Source organism: Mauremys mutica, chromosome 10 (genome assembly GCF_020497125.1).
Source record: "Mauremys mutica isolate MM-2020 ecotype Southern chromosome 10, ASM2049712v1, whole genome shotgun sequence".
NCBI lineage: Eukaryota > Metazoa > Chordata > Testudines > Geoemydidae > Mauremys > Mauremys mutica.
Genome location: NC_059081.1, coordinates 12,450,143 through 12,468,422, shown reverse-complemented (window position 1 = coordinate 12,468,422; position 18,280 = coordinate 12,450,143). Strand labels below are relative to the sequence as shown.

Genomic DNA, 18,280 nt, shown 5'->3' with positions numbered 1-18,280 from the left:
TGGATCCAGCTAGACATCAGGAGGCTGTGTGAGGGGGAAACCATCTAATATTCTTAATTTTGAAACATTCGCTCCTTCCCTTTCCATGATCATGTGTGATTCCTGAATACAGATGTTTCATAGTTTGGTGGCAATTAAAACATAGATACAACCCCAAGATAAACAGTGAATCAAGCTGTGTTTGTCTGCTCCTTCTCAGCATCACCCTCTTGGAATATCAAGAAGGCTGTGCTGTGTGTGATCCTTGTGTGTGTGTGTGTTGAGTGTTGCTACTATGCACATCACATACCTAATACAAAACCACAGCAATGAAAGGGGAAGGCATGTAACACAACACATGCCTGTTACTGCTCCCATCAGAGAGGCACATCTGACTGCTAGAACAATCATGATATATTATACCACAGCCATAACTCTGTCCCAATTGTGAGGCCTGCCTTTCACAGCACTCCCTTCCCCAGACTCCCCACTACCATAAACAGCCAGCTTACACACACACACTCTCTCTCTCTCTCTTTCTCTCTCTCTCTCACACACGCACGCACGTATGTACGTACATTTGGGGAAGAAGGTGCTGGATGGCAATTTCTACATTCTTGTCATGGCAGTAGACGGCCTGGTGTACTTTGCCCCTCTCGGCAGAGAGCTAGTCTTCAGCTCTATACACCTGCCAGGCCAGAAGATTTAGTTGGATGGAACTCTGCTCACTAGTCTAGGTGAGGCGAGGAAAGCCCAGCTCTGGTCAGCTTCATTTAAATGAATTATAATATTGCTTACCCATAATTCCATCTACTGCGTTTGGTTGGAATACCTTTATGCTTTGACTGTATGAGTGAGAATAGATTCTTCTCATTACTGTGCTCTTGGAAGGGCATAACATGCAGGTAAGGACCTGGAGAGAGTGAGCCACCTTAACTTCATGGGAAGTGAACTAAGGTTTGGTAATGAAACTCAGGCTTATTAGGGAGGAGGGCTTTGTCCTAAAGGTCAGGAGCCAGAGTCCTGGTTTGCTCTGAGTCCCCCACTGGGAGACTGCATCCTGTAGAGCATGAATCTGCAGGAGTTGGCCAAACTGGACTGTGGTGGCAGCAGCAGGACAGAGCTGACTTTGCAGTGAGGCCCAGCCAGACAAATGTCAATGATGCAGAGCTGACTTTGCAGCTAGTCCTGATTGGAGCAGCAACAACAGTGACGCAGAGATGTACATGCAGCAACCTGACAGAAAGCAGCAATGCTGAGCTGACTTCACAGAGCCCCAGCCCAGCAGGCTGGTGAAAGCAGGGCTGATATTACAGAACTGGACACATAGATGCCCACTGGAACAGAACGTGGCAGAGTGGTTCTCTGGACTGGAACAGAGGTGGAGGTGAGTCGCTCCTTGGTGCCCCTTGACTGTCACTAACGGGACTCAGAAGTGGGGTTTTAGGCAGTTGGGGTTGGGGCGGGACTAAGAGTTCTGGACCTCCGTATGTCAGACAATTATTATTAGAACGGGGCGGGGGCGGGGGGAGCAAACGCCTGATGCTCTGATTTGGGTGGCTCTGTTTCATTTATGTAAATATATAGAGGGATTTCATGTATCTAGTGATTGCTTGTCCCCTTTCACCCCAAATAAACAGACCCTTGTGGTTCCATGTTCCCAAAGAAATCTGAGGGCTTACGCACAGGGAAGAGGCACCCGCAAAGGAGACCAGGGACGTTACCTTTTAATTGCCCAGAGCAAGTAGTAGAGCTACGGCTCTGACTCAGCCCTCGAGCCTTAGCTTTATTTAGTCTTAGGAAAGTCCTTCTAGACAGATCGAACCCAGCCCTGACAGAAGGGTTCCAGGCCTAGCAGAGCAACTTTCAACAGCAGCAAAGAGATTTATAATTGACCCCACAGTCATTTATGTCAACAGTTGCTTATGCTGCCACTTGCCTTGCCAGGAGTTGAGGATAAAGAGTGTTTATTTTGCAAATGTGCTTTGTTCAGGCTCAGTCCAACACCCATTTCTGTGGCTTCCAAACTCCAGCTGTTTTCTGTTACCTTTTACTTTTCTGAACTGAAATGTACGTCTTGGCCTAGAAGTTGTATCCCACTGAGCATACGGAAAGAATCATTTGCTTATATGACTAATGCAATTATGAGCTGAGGCTTAAAGTGCCGTCATTTTACAGCAAGTTAATTGTTGGTATTAAGCAAGCTAGCATCATTCTGTCTCAAAGTCTAAAGAGGAAGCTCAAACAAATTAACATCATCCATTTGCTGCCATTTGCAATTCTGACGTCAGTTAGAGATTGAACTCTGTACCTTTTAGAACAATCTTAAATGAGCAGACCTTAGGAGAGAAACCACTTCCTTGTAGGATTACCTGAGAGCAGCCTCAAAAATGAAGGGCTACGTATCTCTCGCCCTTCTGCTTAGCTTTGCTTTCTGTGCCGGGAAAGGTAAGAAATGCTATCTTCTATTCTGGGACTTTTAAATAACAACCCAATTCATCTACACAGGGAATGGGTAACATTTTCCTAGTGGTGCATCTACTAAGGTGGTTCCTAAAAGAATGAAATATTCAGCAGAAGAATGGTTACCTTTCAGTGCTTCTAGTTTCTGTTTCATGAAGGGGTGGAAAAATTTAACCGACCCCAAGTTTTACCTAGTCGCAGACCCAGACAAAAACATTGTTGTTTTGTGATTAAATTGATTTTATTCGTAAAGTTGAGATCTGTTTGCGTGACCTATGTACCGGAGCACGGTGATTAAGTGTTCATTAGAAAAGATAAGAAGCGGGGCTATTTTCATCAGTAAATAAGTAACTATTCCACTTCAGCTTCAGGAGAACCGTGTGCGGTAGGTGTCCTTTATTTCAGCAAAACACGTAATCCCTGAAAGAATAATCTTCACAAAAACCAGCTCCACACCAGCTGATTCACACAGGATTTGATCCTGCCCCGTTGAAGTCAATGGGAGTTTTGCTGTTGAGTTTGAAGGCATGAGATTGGGTACACAATAAATGATAAGGGGCTGGGGATAGGTATCTGATAGCCAGGCTTAAATCTAGTAAAGTATCAAATCAGCAAAAGCCAGGAATATGCCAAGAGAAAGCTGAGAGTCAATCTTTAACTTACTTGATTTGACTCAAGCATTGTCACTGATATAATAACAAGACAGAGCAACAGCCTTAATTCCTTCCTTCCTGATTTTTTTGTAATGTAGGAGTACATTCAGAAATGGGGGAGGGGTGGGAAAGAGCAGACGCTTGGATGGCAGCTGTCTGAAGGTCTTCACAGCTTTAGAGCAATGTGAGGGGAGTTCACAAGCTCAGTAACTATAGTGATACACACACAATACATTAGATAAACCAGTCATTGTGACACATTCATTTCTCCCAATGCCATCGAAAATTGCTTTGAGATCTGCTGATGCAAAGTGCTGCATAAGAGCTAGGTGGTATTATTATTATTTCCAGTTGCACTCACAACGAATTAGGCACTGTACGAACATGAATAGCGTACAGTCCAATGACCTATATATATTATAAACATGGAGACATAGGAACTGCTGTGCTTGTTCCCAAATCTTTCATTTTTAAATGAAAATCCTTTGGAGTTGTTTGCGGGCAGCAATACCTCATGCATAGGTGTCGTCTTTATGAGTTTCCTGGGGTGCTCGACCCTTGCTCCGCCCCAGGCTCCGCCCCCACTCCACCCCTTCCCCCAAGTCCCCACCCGAGCCCTGCCTCTTCCCACCCCCACTGTACCACTGTATCGCAACTTGTGATAACATTTAATTTAACAGAACTTGTGATAACATTTAATTTACATGTTAATATTTGGGATATTAACATAGCAAATGGACAAGAACATCACATCTCCCATTTTCAAGGAAATTAACTTTCATAGGCTATTTCTCTGAGTTAGGATCAGAAAAGCAGGAGGAATGGAATTAACTGATTAGTAGGCTTGTAAGGATTACATTTTTATTGCTAAATGTTGGTAAATGTCAATTTCACCATAAACAGACAAACCAGAAAAAATATGTCCTATACTCGTTGAAATTTACAGATAAGCAAAGTTAAAAAAAAAAAAGCTACTTGAGAGCTTCTTAGAGTTTAATATAAGAATATTTACTTAATATATTATTTTGATACATGATGTTAACAGTGTGTTTTCATGGTTTATAAAACTTTAACTTATTTAATCTTACCACCTGCTGTCATTAAAAGTTATTTTGACACCCCCCATTATTTCCCAAAACTGTGAAAACTTAAATTGATCAAAAATGTTAAAAAGCTTAAAAATAAACACCTATATTATATAGCAAAAATATAAAAAAAATTGAAATCTGCCACCCTTATTGATAAGTATTAAAATCACCCATCGCAAATATATTTCTATTGAAAAATTGTAAATAATACCAGTGATGATTTAATTGTTGTGTAGAACCAACAGACCAGCAGATGATATTAAACAGATACTGTCCATTTGAAATTTAGTTAATTTATAAAATACATTTAAAGGGAACTTCAGGTCCCAGAAGCCTTCCCTGGCGTCCTCGTCCAATCACCTCCCCAGGCCTCTGTCTCTTTGTCCCAGTCTTTTTATCCAGCCAGTCCCATTTTTTATCCAGCCAATCCCTGGCTCCCGTCCACAAGAATTCGGCCTGAGGCAGTTACCCAGCATGGAAAATTTCAACCCAAACAGTTGAAGTTTGGCAAAGTTAGAAGCAATTGAAAACAAGGTCCTGTAATAGACGCGTTTAGCAACTTTAATCAGAAGAGGTGCTACCTGCCCTGCCTATAATACGAGGCTTAAAGGAAGGAGGAACAAATATGATGCTGTAGAAAAATAATCATTGCTAATAAATAACACTCAGTCTGTTGGTAACATTTATTTAGCTCATTATTAGTGTTGTGGGAAACTTTGGACATGGACCATGAGTCTACAGTGCTAGGCGCTGTACAGCAACAAAAACACCATCTAAGCCCCCAAAAAAGTACAACCCCAATGGTGATGATCCAGCAAATAGCTGGTGAATTTCACCCTGGGTGCTTCATGTTCTAGGTTTTTCTTCTGGGTCCCAGTGGTGGCTTTGATAATATTATACCAAAGCATAGATATATTAAAGTTAACTTTTAACATAAACATAACAAACAGCTAAGGAAATCACATGTCCCATTGTTCAGAAGTTAAAATTCCCATGGGTGATTTTTCCCTGACTAAAGATCAGACCTGAGGGCTATTATGTTTTAATCAGATTGTCATGTTGAGGTTTGAAATTGAGGAGGCATAGTAGAGATTTCTCACTCTGAGGCTTAAAAGCACCAAGCACAAATCTAATGTAGACAAATAGTAATTACTAATAAATAATATATTTGTTGTATTCATAAAAGCGTGGAATAGCTGGTGAATTTCACCCTTGGTTCTGAAGGTTCCAGGTGGTGTTCCCATGGATACCCCCTTAGGATTCAGATAAATTTGTTCTAACAATACCTGTTGCCTTTTGGAGCCTAAGCATGATAACTGGGCTAGAACATCACATCTCCCAATTGCTAGGAAGTTAAAACTCCTACGAGCTATTTGCCCGAGTTATGTCCTTAGAGCTCATACATTTACCACGCTGGTGTAGTGGTGTGGATATTTGTTTTCTTTGGTTCATCAGCTGCTACTCCAAGGAGGCTACGGGCCTTTGGGGTGTGCCAAGCTGCCGCTGAACACATGGCGCTGACAATCCCAGGGTTTGTTCCTTCTGATGCCCCCTAGTGGTTTCAATAAATATATCTTGTCCTAACATTACTCCTGGGGGAATTCTGTGCCACTGAATGCAGAATTTTGCAGAAATTAATGTGTGCAGAGATTTTCCCCCCCTCCCCCCGAAATGGGCTGTAATGCTGCTAGCCACCACAAGGGGCTACTGAACCCGGCAGAGCCCAGCTCGCACATAGAAGACACTGCTGGGGGCAGAGGGAGGGAACTAGAGGGTTCCAGGCAGCTGCAGTTCCCAGCATGCCCTGAGGGAAGGAGAGGGCAGTGCACAGGAAACTGTGCAAGCCTGGGACCAAGCATCAGGCTGTTTATCCCTCTGGATCCCTGGGCTCTGGGGGAAGAAGGGGGCAGATGTCTAAGCTGGGCTCAGGGAGGCATGGCTGGGCTCGGGGGTGTTGGTTGTGGGGGGATCAGAGAAACAGGAACTGGGTTGTCAGAGGGTTTCTTTAGCTCTCTACTCCTGTGAGAATGTTTGTGTGTGTCTGTATTTACTTGCTGGCAGGTATTTTGAAATAAATTACCAAAATAATTGACCTGGCATGACTATATAGCATATACCAAAATATGACTATATAGCATATATAGCACATATATATAGCATTTAACATTTGCAGAATTTTAAAATATTGTGCGCAGAATTTTTAATTTTTGGTGAAGAATGACCCCACGTGTATAACGTGGTAACATTCAATGTATATGTTAATAGTTGGGACATTACCATAAACGGCAAGAACAGCACATTTTCCATTTGCAAGGAAGTTAAAACTTTCATGGCAGTTTTCTGAGTTTGCATCAGGCCTGATGTCAATATATACTTACTAGGATGTCATAGTGTGGCTTGCATTTAAAGATTTGTTTCTTCTTTTATAGTAAATACCCAGGGCGTCACAACTACGCCAGGTAAGCGGGAGGAATGGAACTGATGGATGAGTATGAATCTTAAACTCACCATCAAAAATATTTTGCTATAGAAAATAATTGTAAATAATAAATGATACTGATGATGATTTAATTGTGAAGACCCAACAGAGGAGCTGATGTCAATTTGAAATTTAGTCAGTTTATATAATGTGTTTAAAGGAAGATTTAGTTCTTCTGTGAAGAGCCAGCAAATAGCTGGTGGTGCTTCACGTTTTGGGTTTTTGTCTCTGGTCCCAGTAATAGGTTTGATCAATGTTATACCAACGCATAGATACATTTATGTTAAAAGTTAACTTTAATGTAAAAAAGAGCCAAGGAACTCACATGTCCCATTGCTCAGAAGTTAAAATTCTCATGGTGACTTTTCCCTGAGTGAGGATCCAACGCACAGATATATATGTACAATATTAACATTCACATAACAAACTAAAAAAATTACATCCCATTGCTCAGAGGTTCAAATTCCCATGGGTGATTTTTTTCCTGAGTAAGGATCAGACCCGTAGTCTATATTTAAATTATATTTTTCTCTATCACATTGAGGTTTGAATTGTTAGGTCATTTACTCTCTTATTAGAATACCACTACCACATTTTCCCCATCTCTGAAGTCAGTGGTAGGCATACAAGAGATTGCTCAGTCTGTGGCTTAAAAGCTCAGGAACAGATATGGTGTAGACAAATAGTAATGACTCATAAATAATATATTTCTTTGTTGTATTCATAAAATGGTGGAGTAGCTGGTGAACTTCACCTCTGGTTTTGAAGGTCCCAGGTGCTGTTCCCACAGATGCCCCCTAAGGATTTAGATAAATTTGTCCTAACAAAACCTTTTACCTTTTGGAGTCTAGGCATAATAATAGCACTAGAACATCCCATCTCCCAGTTGGTAGGAAGTTTTAAAACTCCCATGCGCTATTTGCCTGAGTTATGATCAGAGCCGATGTCCACAGATGTCAGACATTTACAATGTCTGTGGATATTTATTTTCTATGGTTCATCAGCTGCAGCTCCAAGAAGGCTTCAGCCCTTTGGGATCTGCCAAGCTGCTGCAGCTTGGATCCGAGGAAGTGGGTATTCACCCACGTAAGCTCATGCTCCCAAACGTCTGTTAGTCTATAAGGTGCCACAAGACTCTTTGCTTGTTTTCTTTTGTACATCAGCTGCAGCCCTTTGGGGTGTGCCAAGCTGCTGCAGCTGCTGCTGCTTGCTGAACATATGGAGCTGACAATCTCAGGGTTTGTTCCCTCTGATGCCCCTTAGTGGTTTCAATAAATATATCTTATCCTAACCAGTGATATTTGTTTTCTTTTGTACATCAGCTGCAGCTCCTACAGCTGCATCAGGTAGGTTTCTGTAGTGTTATTCTGACAAATAAATTTTGCAGAATTTTAACATATCGTGCACATAATTTTTAATTTCTGGGTGCAGAATTTTTAATTTTAGCGCAGAATGCCGCCAGGAGTATAATGTGATAATATTCAATGTATACGTTAATATTTGGGACATTACCATAACAAAAGGACAAGAACAGCACATCTTCCATTTGCAAGGAAGTTAAAACTTTCATGGCAGTTCTCTGAGTTTGATGTCTATATATATTTACTAGGATGTCACTGCGTTGCTTGCATTTAAAGATTTGTTTCTTATTTACAGAAAGTACCACTACCCCGGCACCCACCACTACCCCGGCACCCACCAGAATGCTAGGTAAGCGGGAGTAATGGAACTGATTGATGTTGAATCTTAAAATCACAATCAAAGTATGAATCTTAAAATCACAATCAAAAATATTTTGCTACAGAAAAGAATTGTAAAATATAACTGGGGATAATGATGATTTAATTGTGAAGACTCAACAGAGTAGCTGATGTCAATTTGGAATTTAGTTTCCTAAAGGCGTTTAAAGGAAGCTTTCAGGTCCTCCGTTTTCATCACCCTCTAGCAGTGGAACACCCATACGAAGAATGGGGGTGGAACTGACTGTCTGACTCAACAGGGGAACCACAGACACAGGCTAGACACATCGCGATATCAACTGCCCGAAGTAAAGAAACTGACTAAACGGAGAAAAATAGTTTTTCCCCTCTAATCTCTCTGTTAAAGCCATTTTGCAAATAAAGCACATAGCAAGTGTTTTTCAGGTAGAAGAATGTTTTAAGTAGATGGAAGTTTTTTTAAAAAATCCAGAGTTTTATTTAAACACGTGGCGCTAGAAAACTTGGGTGTTGATATAATGGTGAATACCAGCACATTTGCTGATGATATCAAAGAGCACATTACCCATTTGAAATCCAGTCAATTAAAAACATGACTTTACAGTAATTTCAGAACCTATATAAATCCCTGTGGCACCTGGCCAAATTCTGTGCAGTTAAAATTGTGTTTCCTGCGTTTTCCTCACCCTATAGTAGGGTGAGACCCATATAAAGAGAAGGAGAAACTTTTTATGCAGGGGAAATAGTGACACTGACTATACACATGGTGCTGTCAAATATATGGAGTAAATAAATTAAACAGAGAAAACATTCCCTCCTGTTCTAGTCTTTCAGTTGTAGCCATCTTTTAACTGTAGCAGTTAACATGTTTGTCAGCCAAGAGCAAGATTTTTAGGCTGGAAGAGATTCCTTTAATAATATGGATATTTATTTCTATGTATGTCTGTTGAAGGGGTCCCTGGGTCAGTATATGTTTACTGGACTGTGGTTGTGTGGTTTCTATTAAAAGGTGACAGAAATCATATATAGGAGGTATCTCTACCACACCTTCCTCAGTTGCAAGAGCTAAGGAGAAGAAATAAAAATATCAAAGGCATAAAAACACCAGGCACAAATATGGTTCCGTGGAAAAGAATTATTAGCATGAAAAATAATGATAATATCATTGTAGTAAGTCAACACAGTACCTGGTGAATTTCATCTCTGCTGCTATAGGAGCAGGATTTTGTTACTGCTGAATCTCCCTTGTGGGTTTTGATAAACATACTGCCCACGAACCTGCTCACAGGTACTTTAAATCTTCACACTTGGAACATAAGCCTAACAAATAGACAGGCACATTCCATCTCTCACTTTTTAGGGAGTTCTAACTCCCATGGGTTACTTGCCTGGGATAGTACGTATGTAATAATCAGAGCTGATCTCCAGAGATGTCATGTAGTTAGCTCTTTCGTAGGAGGTTCTGCTGCAGCTTTCACAGCTATGTCAGGTAAGCAGAAGGAATAGAAGTGGAATGAGGAGTGATATATCTGACATTCCAAAGCATCAGGCATAGCTATGGTGTTGAAGAACAATTATTATTACTGATCAACTCATTGTGGGGCACTAACATGATCTGCAAGGAGGCTATGGCCCTTTGGGCTGCAATGCTGCTAGTTGCCACAAGGGGCTACTGAACCTAGCAGAGCTCGCAATAGAAGACATTGCTGCGGGGCTGGGGAGGGAACTAGAGGGTTCTAGATAGCTGCAGTTCCCAGCATGCCCTGAGGGAAGGAGAGGGCAGTGCAGGGGAAACCCTGTGAAAGTCTGGGATCAAGCATCAGGGCGTTTCTTCCTCTGGATCCCTTGGCTCTGAGGGAGGAAGGAGGCATATGTTATACTTATGTTATTTTGACAAACAAAATTTGCAAATTTAAAAATTGTGCTCCGAATTATAAATTTTAGAATGCAGAATTTTTAAGTTTTAGTGCAGAATGCTCCCAGGAGTATAATGTGATAACATTCAATGTATCTAGTAATATTTGGCACATTGCCATAACAAGCATCAAGAACAGCACATCTTCCATTTGCAAGGAAGTTAAAACTTTCATGGCAGTTGTCTGAGTTAGGTCAGGTTTGATGTCTATATATATTTACTAGGATGTCATTGCGTTGCTTGCATTTAAAGATTAGTTTCTTATTTACAGAAAGTACCACTACCCCGGCACCCACCACTACCCCAGCACCCACAACTACGCTAGGTAAGCGGGAAGAATGGAACTGATTGATAAGTATGAATCTTAAAATCACAATCAAAAATATTTTGCTACAGAAAAGAATTGTAAAATATAACTGGGGATAATGATGATTTAATTGTGAAGACTCAACAGAGTGGCTGATGTCAATTTGGAATTTAGTCAGTTTCTAAAAGGCATTTAAAGAAAGCTTTCAGGTCCTCCGTTTTCATCACCCTCTAGCAGTGGAACACCCATACAAAGAATGGGGGTGGAACTGAGTGTCTGACTCTACAGGGGAACCACTGACACAGGCTAGACACAACGCGATATCAACTGCCCGAAGTAAAGAAACTGACTAAACGGAGAAAAATAGTTTTTCCCCCTCTAATCTCTCTGTTAAAGCCATTTTGCAAATAAAGCACGTAGCAAGTTTTTTTCAGGTAGAAGAATGTTTTAAGTAGATGGAAGTTTTTTTAAAAAAATCCAGAGTTTTATTTAAACACGTGGCGCTAGAAAACTTGGGTGTTGAAAAATAATTGTAAATAAAACATACAAGTTCTGATGATATAATGATGAATAGCCAGCACATTTGCTGATGATATCAAAGAGCACATTACCCACTTGAAATCCAGTCAATTAAAAACATGACTTTACAGTAATTTCAGAACCTATATAAGTTCCTGAGCCACCTGGCCAAATTCTGTGCAGTTAAAATTGTGTTTCCTGTGTTTTCCTCACCCTCTAGTAGTGTGAGACCCATATAAACAGAAGGAGAAACTTTTTATGCAGGGGAAATAGTGACACTGACTATACACATGGTGCTGTCAAATATATGGAGCATGATCTGCAAGGAGGATATAGCTGTTTGGAGTCTGCCAATCTGCTGTACCTTCTGCTGAACACATGGCGCTGACAATCCCAGGGTTTGTTCCCTCTGATCCTCCCTAGTGGTTTCAATGAATATATCTTATCCTAACATTACTCCTGGGGGAATTCTGTGTCACTGTGCAATGCAGAATTTTGCAGAAATTAAGGTTCGCACAGAATTTCCTTTCCTCCTCAGAAATGGGCTGCAATGCTGCTAGTCGCCACAAGGGACTACTGAACCCAGCAGAGCCCAGCTCGCACATTGAGGACACTTCTGGGGGGAGGTGGGTGAGGGGGAACTAGTGGGTTCCATGCAGCTGCAGTTCCCAGCATGCCCTGAGGGAAGGAGAGGGCAGTGCAGGGGAAACCCTGTGAAAGTCTGGGATCAAGCATCAGGGCGTTTCTTCCTCTGGATCCCTTGGCTCTGAGGGAGGAAGGAGGCATATGTTTAAGCTGGGGGAAGGCACGGCTGGGCTCCGGAGGGTATTGGTGGTGGGATCAGAGAAACAGGAACTGGGTTGTCAGAGGGTTTCTTTAACTCTCTACTCCTGGGGGAATTTTTCTGTTTGTGTGTATTGTTACAGACACACTTGCTGGCAGGTATTTTGAAATAAATAACCAACATAACTGAAACTGGTGTGATCGTGTAGTGTTATTTTGACAAACAAAATTTGCAAATTTAAAAATTGTGCTCCGAATTATTAATTTTAGGATGCAGAATTTTTAAGTTTTAGTGCAGAATGCTCCCAGGAGTATAATGTGATAACATTCAATGTATCTAGTAATATTTGGCACATTGCCATAACAAGCATCAAGAACAGCACATCTTCCATTTGCAAGGAAGTTAAAACTTTCATGGCAGTTGTCTGAGTTAGGTCAGGTTTGATGTCTATATATATTTACTAGGATGTCATTGCGTTGCTTGCATTTAAAGATTAGTTTCTTATTTACAGAAAGTACCACTACCCCGGCACCCACAACTACGCTAGGTAAGCGGGAGGAATGGAACTGATTGATAAGTATGAATCTTAAAATCACAATCAAAAATATTTTGCTACAAAAAAGAATTGTAAAATATAACTGGGGATAATGATGATTTAATTGTGAAGACTCAACAGAGTGGCTGATGTCAATTTGGAATTTAGTCAGTTTCTAAAAGGCGTTTAAAGAAAGCTTTCAGGTCCTCCGTTTTCATCACCCTCTAGCAGTGGAACACCCATACAAAGAATGGGGGTGGAACTGACTGTCTGACTCTACAGGGGAACCACTGACACAGGCTAGACACAACGCGATATCAACTGCCCGAAGTAAAGAAACTGACTAAACGGAGAAAAATAGTTTTTCCCCCTCTAATCTCTCTGTTAAAGCCATTTTGCAAATAAAGCACGTAGCAAGTTTTTTTCAGGTAGAAGAATGTTTTAAGTAGATGGAAGTTTTTTTTAAAAATCCAGAGTTTTATTTAAACACGTGGCGCTAGAAAACTTGGCTGTTGAAAAATAATTGTAAATAAAACATACAAGTTCTGATGATATAATGATGAATAGCCAGCACATTTGCTGATGATATCAAAGAGCACATTACCCACTTGAAATCCAGTCAATTAAAAACATGACTTTACAGTAATTTCAGAACCTATATAAGTCCCTGAGCCACCTGGCCAAATTCTGTGCAGTTAAAATTGTGTTTCCTGTGTTTTCTTCACCCTCTAGTAGTGTGAGACCCATATAAACAGAAGGAGAAACTTTTTATGCAGGGGAAATAGTGACACTGACTATACACATGGTGCTGTCAAATATGTGGAGCATGATCTGCAAGGAGGATATAGCTGTTTGGAATCTGCCAATCTGCTGTACCTTCTGCTGAACACATGGCGCTGACAATCCCAGGGTTTGTTCCCTCTGATCCTCCCTAGTGGTTTCAATGAATATATCTTATCCTAACATTACTCCTGGGGGAATTCTGTGTCACTGTGCAATGCAGAATTTTGCAGAAATTAAGGTTCGCACAGAATTTCCTTTCCTCCTCAGAAATGGGCTGCAATGCTGCTAGTCGCCACAAGGGACTACTGAACCCAGCAGAGCCCAGCTCGCACATTGAGGACACTTCTGGGAGGAGGTGGGTGAGGGGGAACTAGTGGGTTCCATGCAGCTGCAGTTCCCAGCATGCCCTGAGGGAAGGAGAGGGCGGTGCAGGGGAAACCCTGTGAAAGTCTGGGATCAAGCATCAGGCCGTTTCTTCCTCTGGATCCCTTGGCTCTGAGGGAGGAAGGGGGCATATGTTTAAGCTGGGGGAAGGCACGGCTGGGCGCCGGAGGGTATTGGTGGTGGGATCAGATAAACAGGAACTGGGTTGTCAGAGGGTTTCTTTAACTCTCTACTCCTGGGGGAATTTTTCTGTTTGTGTGTATTGTTACAGACACACTTGCTGGCAGGTATTTTGAAATAAATAACCAACATAACTGAAACTGGTGTGATCGTGTAGTGTTATTTTGACAAACAAAATTTGCAAATTTAAAAATTGTGCTCCGAATTATTAATTTTAGGATGCAGAATTTTTAAGTTTTAGTGCAGAATGCTCCCAGGAGTATAATGTGATAACATTCAATGTATCTAGTAATATTTGGCACATTGCCATAACAAGCATCAAGAACAGCACATCTTCCATTTGCAAGGAAGTTAAAACTTTCATGGCAGTTGTCTGAGTTAGGTCAGGTTTGATGTCTATATATATTTACTAGGATGTCATTGCGTTGCTTGCATTTAAAGATTAGTTTCTTATTTACAGAAAGTACCACTACCCCGGCACCCATCACTACCCCGGCACCCACAACTACGCTAGGTAAGCGGGAGGAATGGAACTGATTGATAAGTATGAATCTTAAAATCACAATCAAAAATATTTTGCTACAGAAAAGAATTGTAAAATATAACTGGGGATAATGATGATTTAATTGTGAAGACTCAACAGAGTGGCTGATGTCAATTTGGAATTTAGTCAGTTTCTAAAAGGCGTTTAAAGAAAGCTTTCAGGTCCTCTGTTTTCATCACCCTCTAGCAGTGGAACACCCATACAAAGAATGGGGGTGGAACTGACTTTCTGACTCTACAGGGGAACCACTGACACAGGCTAGACACAACGCGATATCAACTGCCCGAAGTAAAGAAACTGACTAAACGGAGAAAAATAGTTTTCCCCCCTCTAATCTCTCTGTTAAAGCCATTTTGCAAATAAAGCACGTAGCAAGTTTTTTTCAGGTAGAAGAATGTTTTAAGTAGATGGAAGTTTTTTTAAAAAATCCAGAGTTTTATTTAAACACGTGGCGCTAGAAAACTTGGGTGTTGAAAAATAATTGTAAATAAAACATACAAGTTCTGATGATATAATGATGAATAGCCAGCACATTTGCTGATGATATCAAAGAGCACATTACCCACTTGAAATCCAGTCAATTAAAAACATGACTTTACAGTAATTTCAGAACCTATATAAGTCCCTGAGCCACCTGGCCAAATTCTGTGCAGTTAAAATTGTGTTTCCTGTGTTTTCCTCACCCTATAGTAGTGTGAGACCCATATAAACAGAAGGAGAAACTTTTTATGCAGGGGAAATAGTGACACTGACTATACACATGGTGCTGTCAAATATATGGAGCATGATCTGCAAGGAGGCTACAGCTGTTTGGAATCTGCCAATCTGCTGTACCTTCTGCTGAACACATGGCACTGACAATCCCAGGGTTTGTTCCCTCTGATCCTCCCTAGTGGTTTCAATGAATATATCTTATCCTAACATTACTCCTGGGGGAATTCTGTGTCACTGTGCAATGCAGAATTTTGCAGAAATTAAGGTTCGCACAGAATTTCCTTTCCTCCTCAGAAATGGGCTGCAATGCTGCTAGTCGCCACAAGGGACTACTGAACCCAGCAGAGCCCAGCTCGCACATTGAGGACACTTCTGGGGGGAGGTGGGTGAGGGGGAACTAGTGGGTTCCATGCAGCTGCAGTTCCCAGCATGTCCTGAGGGAAGGAGAGGGCAGTGCAGGGGAAACCCTGTGAAAGTCTGGGATCAAGCATCAGGCCGTTTCTTCCTCTGGATCCCTTGGCTCTGAGGGAGGAAGGGGGCATATGTTTAAGCTGGGGGAAGGCACGGCTGGGCTCCGGAGGGTATTGGTGGTGGGATCAGATAAACAGGAACTGGGTTGTCAGAGGGTTTCTTTAACTCTCTACTCCTGGGGGAATTTTTCTGTTTGTGTGTATTGTTACAGACACACTTGCTGGCAGGTATTTTGAAATAAATAACCAACATAACTGAAACTGGTGTGATCGTGTAGTGTTATTTTGACAAACAAAATTTGCAAATTTAAAAATTGTGCTCCGAATTATAAATTTTAGAATGCAGAATTTTTAAGTTTTAGTGCAGAATGCTCCCAGGAGTATAATGTGATAACATTCAATGTATCTAGTAATATTTGGCACATTGCCATAACAAGCATCAAGAACAGCACATCTTCCATTTGCAAGGAAGTTAAAACTTTCATGGCAGTTGTCTGAGTTAGGTCAGGTTTGATGTCTATATATATTTACTAGGATGTCATTGCATTGCTTGCATTTAAAGATTAATTTCTTATTTACAGAAAGTACCACTACCCCGGCACCCATCACTACCCCGGCATCCACAACTATGCTAGGTAAGAGGGAGGAATGGAACTGATTGATAAGTATGAATCTTAAAATCACAATCAAAATATTTTGCTACAGAAAAGAATTGTATAATATAACTGGGGATAATGATGATTTAATTGTGAAGACTCAACAGAGTAGCTGATGTCAATTTGGAATTTAGTCAGTTTCTAAAAGGCGTTTAAAAGAAGCTTTTAGGTCTTCCGTTTCCATCACCCTCTAGCAGTGAGACACCCAAACAAAGAATGGGGGTGGATCTGATAGTCTGACTCTACAGGGGAACCACTGACACAGGCTAGACACAACATGATATCAACTGCCCGAACTAAAGAAACTAACTAAACAAGGAAAAATAGTATTTTCCCCTCTAATCTCTCTGTTAAAGCCATTTTGCAAATATGTCACAGCTATGTCAAGTAAACAGAAGGACTAGAAGTGAAGCGAGGAATAATATATCTGATGTTTCATAGCATCATGCACAGCTATGGGGGTGCGGAAGAATAATCATTATTACTGATGGACTAATCATGGGACACTAACATGATTTGCAAGGAGGCTACGGCCTTTTGGAGTCTGCTGTAGCTGCTGCTGAACACATGGCGCTAACAATCTCAGGGTTTGTTCCCTCTGATGCCCCCTAGTGGTTTCAATAAATATATCTTACCCTAACATGGTAACGTTTAATGTACATGTTAATATTTGGGACGTTATCATAACCAATGGACAAGAAGAGCACATCTTCCATTTGCAAGGAACTTAAAGGTTTCATGGCCATTCTCTGAGTTAGGGTCAGGGCTGATGTCAATATATATTTACTAGGATGTCATAGCATGGTTTGCATTAAAAGATTTCTTTCTTCTCTTACAGTAAATGCCACTACCCAGGTAGCTAATACGACAGGTAAGCAGGAGGAATGGAACTGATTGATAAGTATGAAGCTTAAAATCACCATCAAAATATTTTGCTATAGAAAATAATTGTAAATAATAAATAAAACTCACAGTGATTTAATTGTGAAGACCCAACAGAGTAGCTGATGACATTAAAGGGTCATTGTCAATTTGGAATTTTGTCAGTTTATAAAAGTTCTATAAAAGAAGCTTCAGGTCCTCTCTTTTTGTCCCCTGTAGCAATGAGACGTCCATACAAAGAGTTGCCTGGCTCTACAGGGGAAACACTGACACAGGCTAGTCACAAGGTGTCAAACGAAAAAGGCAACAAAGTGACTAAATAGAGGAAAAACAGTTTTTTCCTCCAATCGCTCTGTTATTGCCATTTTGCAGATGCAGCAGCTAACAAGTTTGATGTGGCCGTCTTGTGCATATGCATTACAGTAACAGTCTTTGTTACATGATCACTAATATTTTTTCCACAAGACCCTGGCCTCACATTCCCAGAGCAGGTCCATCACATGCACTTGGTATCAAGACTGTGTAGTGAATGAGGCTGTTATCTGTAGGACCCACATTTGTTTACAGGCCTCTGTGAGCCTCATTAGAAAGGATGGTTTTGTGGTTAAAATGGATGAATTAGCCTCCTGGAGAATTGACTTCTATCCTTGCCTCAACCACAGAGTTCTTATGTGATGCTGGTCAAATCCCTTAAACCAAAATTTTTTGGTGTCTGCTAATTGTGTGTGCCTTATTTTATAGGTCACATTTGCAGAAATGCACTCACCTGCCGGATCCGCGGGGCACTCACCTCTGGCAGCTCCCTGCAAGCGGCGACCTGTCCCAGCTGCTCCTAGGTGGAGGCATGGCAGGCAGCTCTGCGCACTGCCTCCACCCGCAGGCGCCGCCCTCACAGCTCCCAATGGCTTCAGTTCCTGGCCGATGAGAGCTGCAGAGCCAGCACTTGGGGTGGGGTGGGGGCAGTGTGCGGAGCCACCTGCCGCACCTCCACCTAGGAGTAGCTGGAACAGGTTGCCGCTTGCAGGGAGCCGCCTGAGATGAGCACCCCCGTATCTGGCACCCCAAGCCCCCTCCCACCTCCAAAATCCCTCCCAGAGCCCGCATCCCATACCCCAGAATGCCCCCAGGAGTATCATGTGATAACATCCAATCTAGCTAGTAATATTTGGCACATTGCCATAACAAATGGACAAGAACAGCACATCTTCCATTTGCAAGAAAGTTAAA

General features: G+C 41.5%; 1 protein-coding gene across 1 annotated transcript in view; it reads left to right on the top strand.

The window, feature by feature from the left end:
• The first annotated feature begins 2,369 nt into the window (after positions 1-2,369).
• MUC13 (mucin 13, cell surface associated) overlaps positions 2,370-18,280 on the top strand; it is a 44,769-nt gene continuing 28,858 nt past the window's right edge. The window contains exons 1-5 of the mRNA XM_045032822.1: positions 2,370-2,427; positions 6,613-6,642; positions 10,567-10,620; positions 14,248-14,301; positions 17,010-17,042. Coding sequence (XP_044888757.1) covers positions 2,370-2,427; positions 6,613-6,642; positions 10,567-10,620; positions 14,248-14,301; positions 17,010-17,042 — 229 coding nt within the window. The remainder of the gene's footprint in view (positions 2,428-6,612; positions 6,643-10,566; positions 10,621-14,247; positions 14,302-17,009; positions 17,043-18,280) is intronic.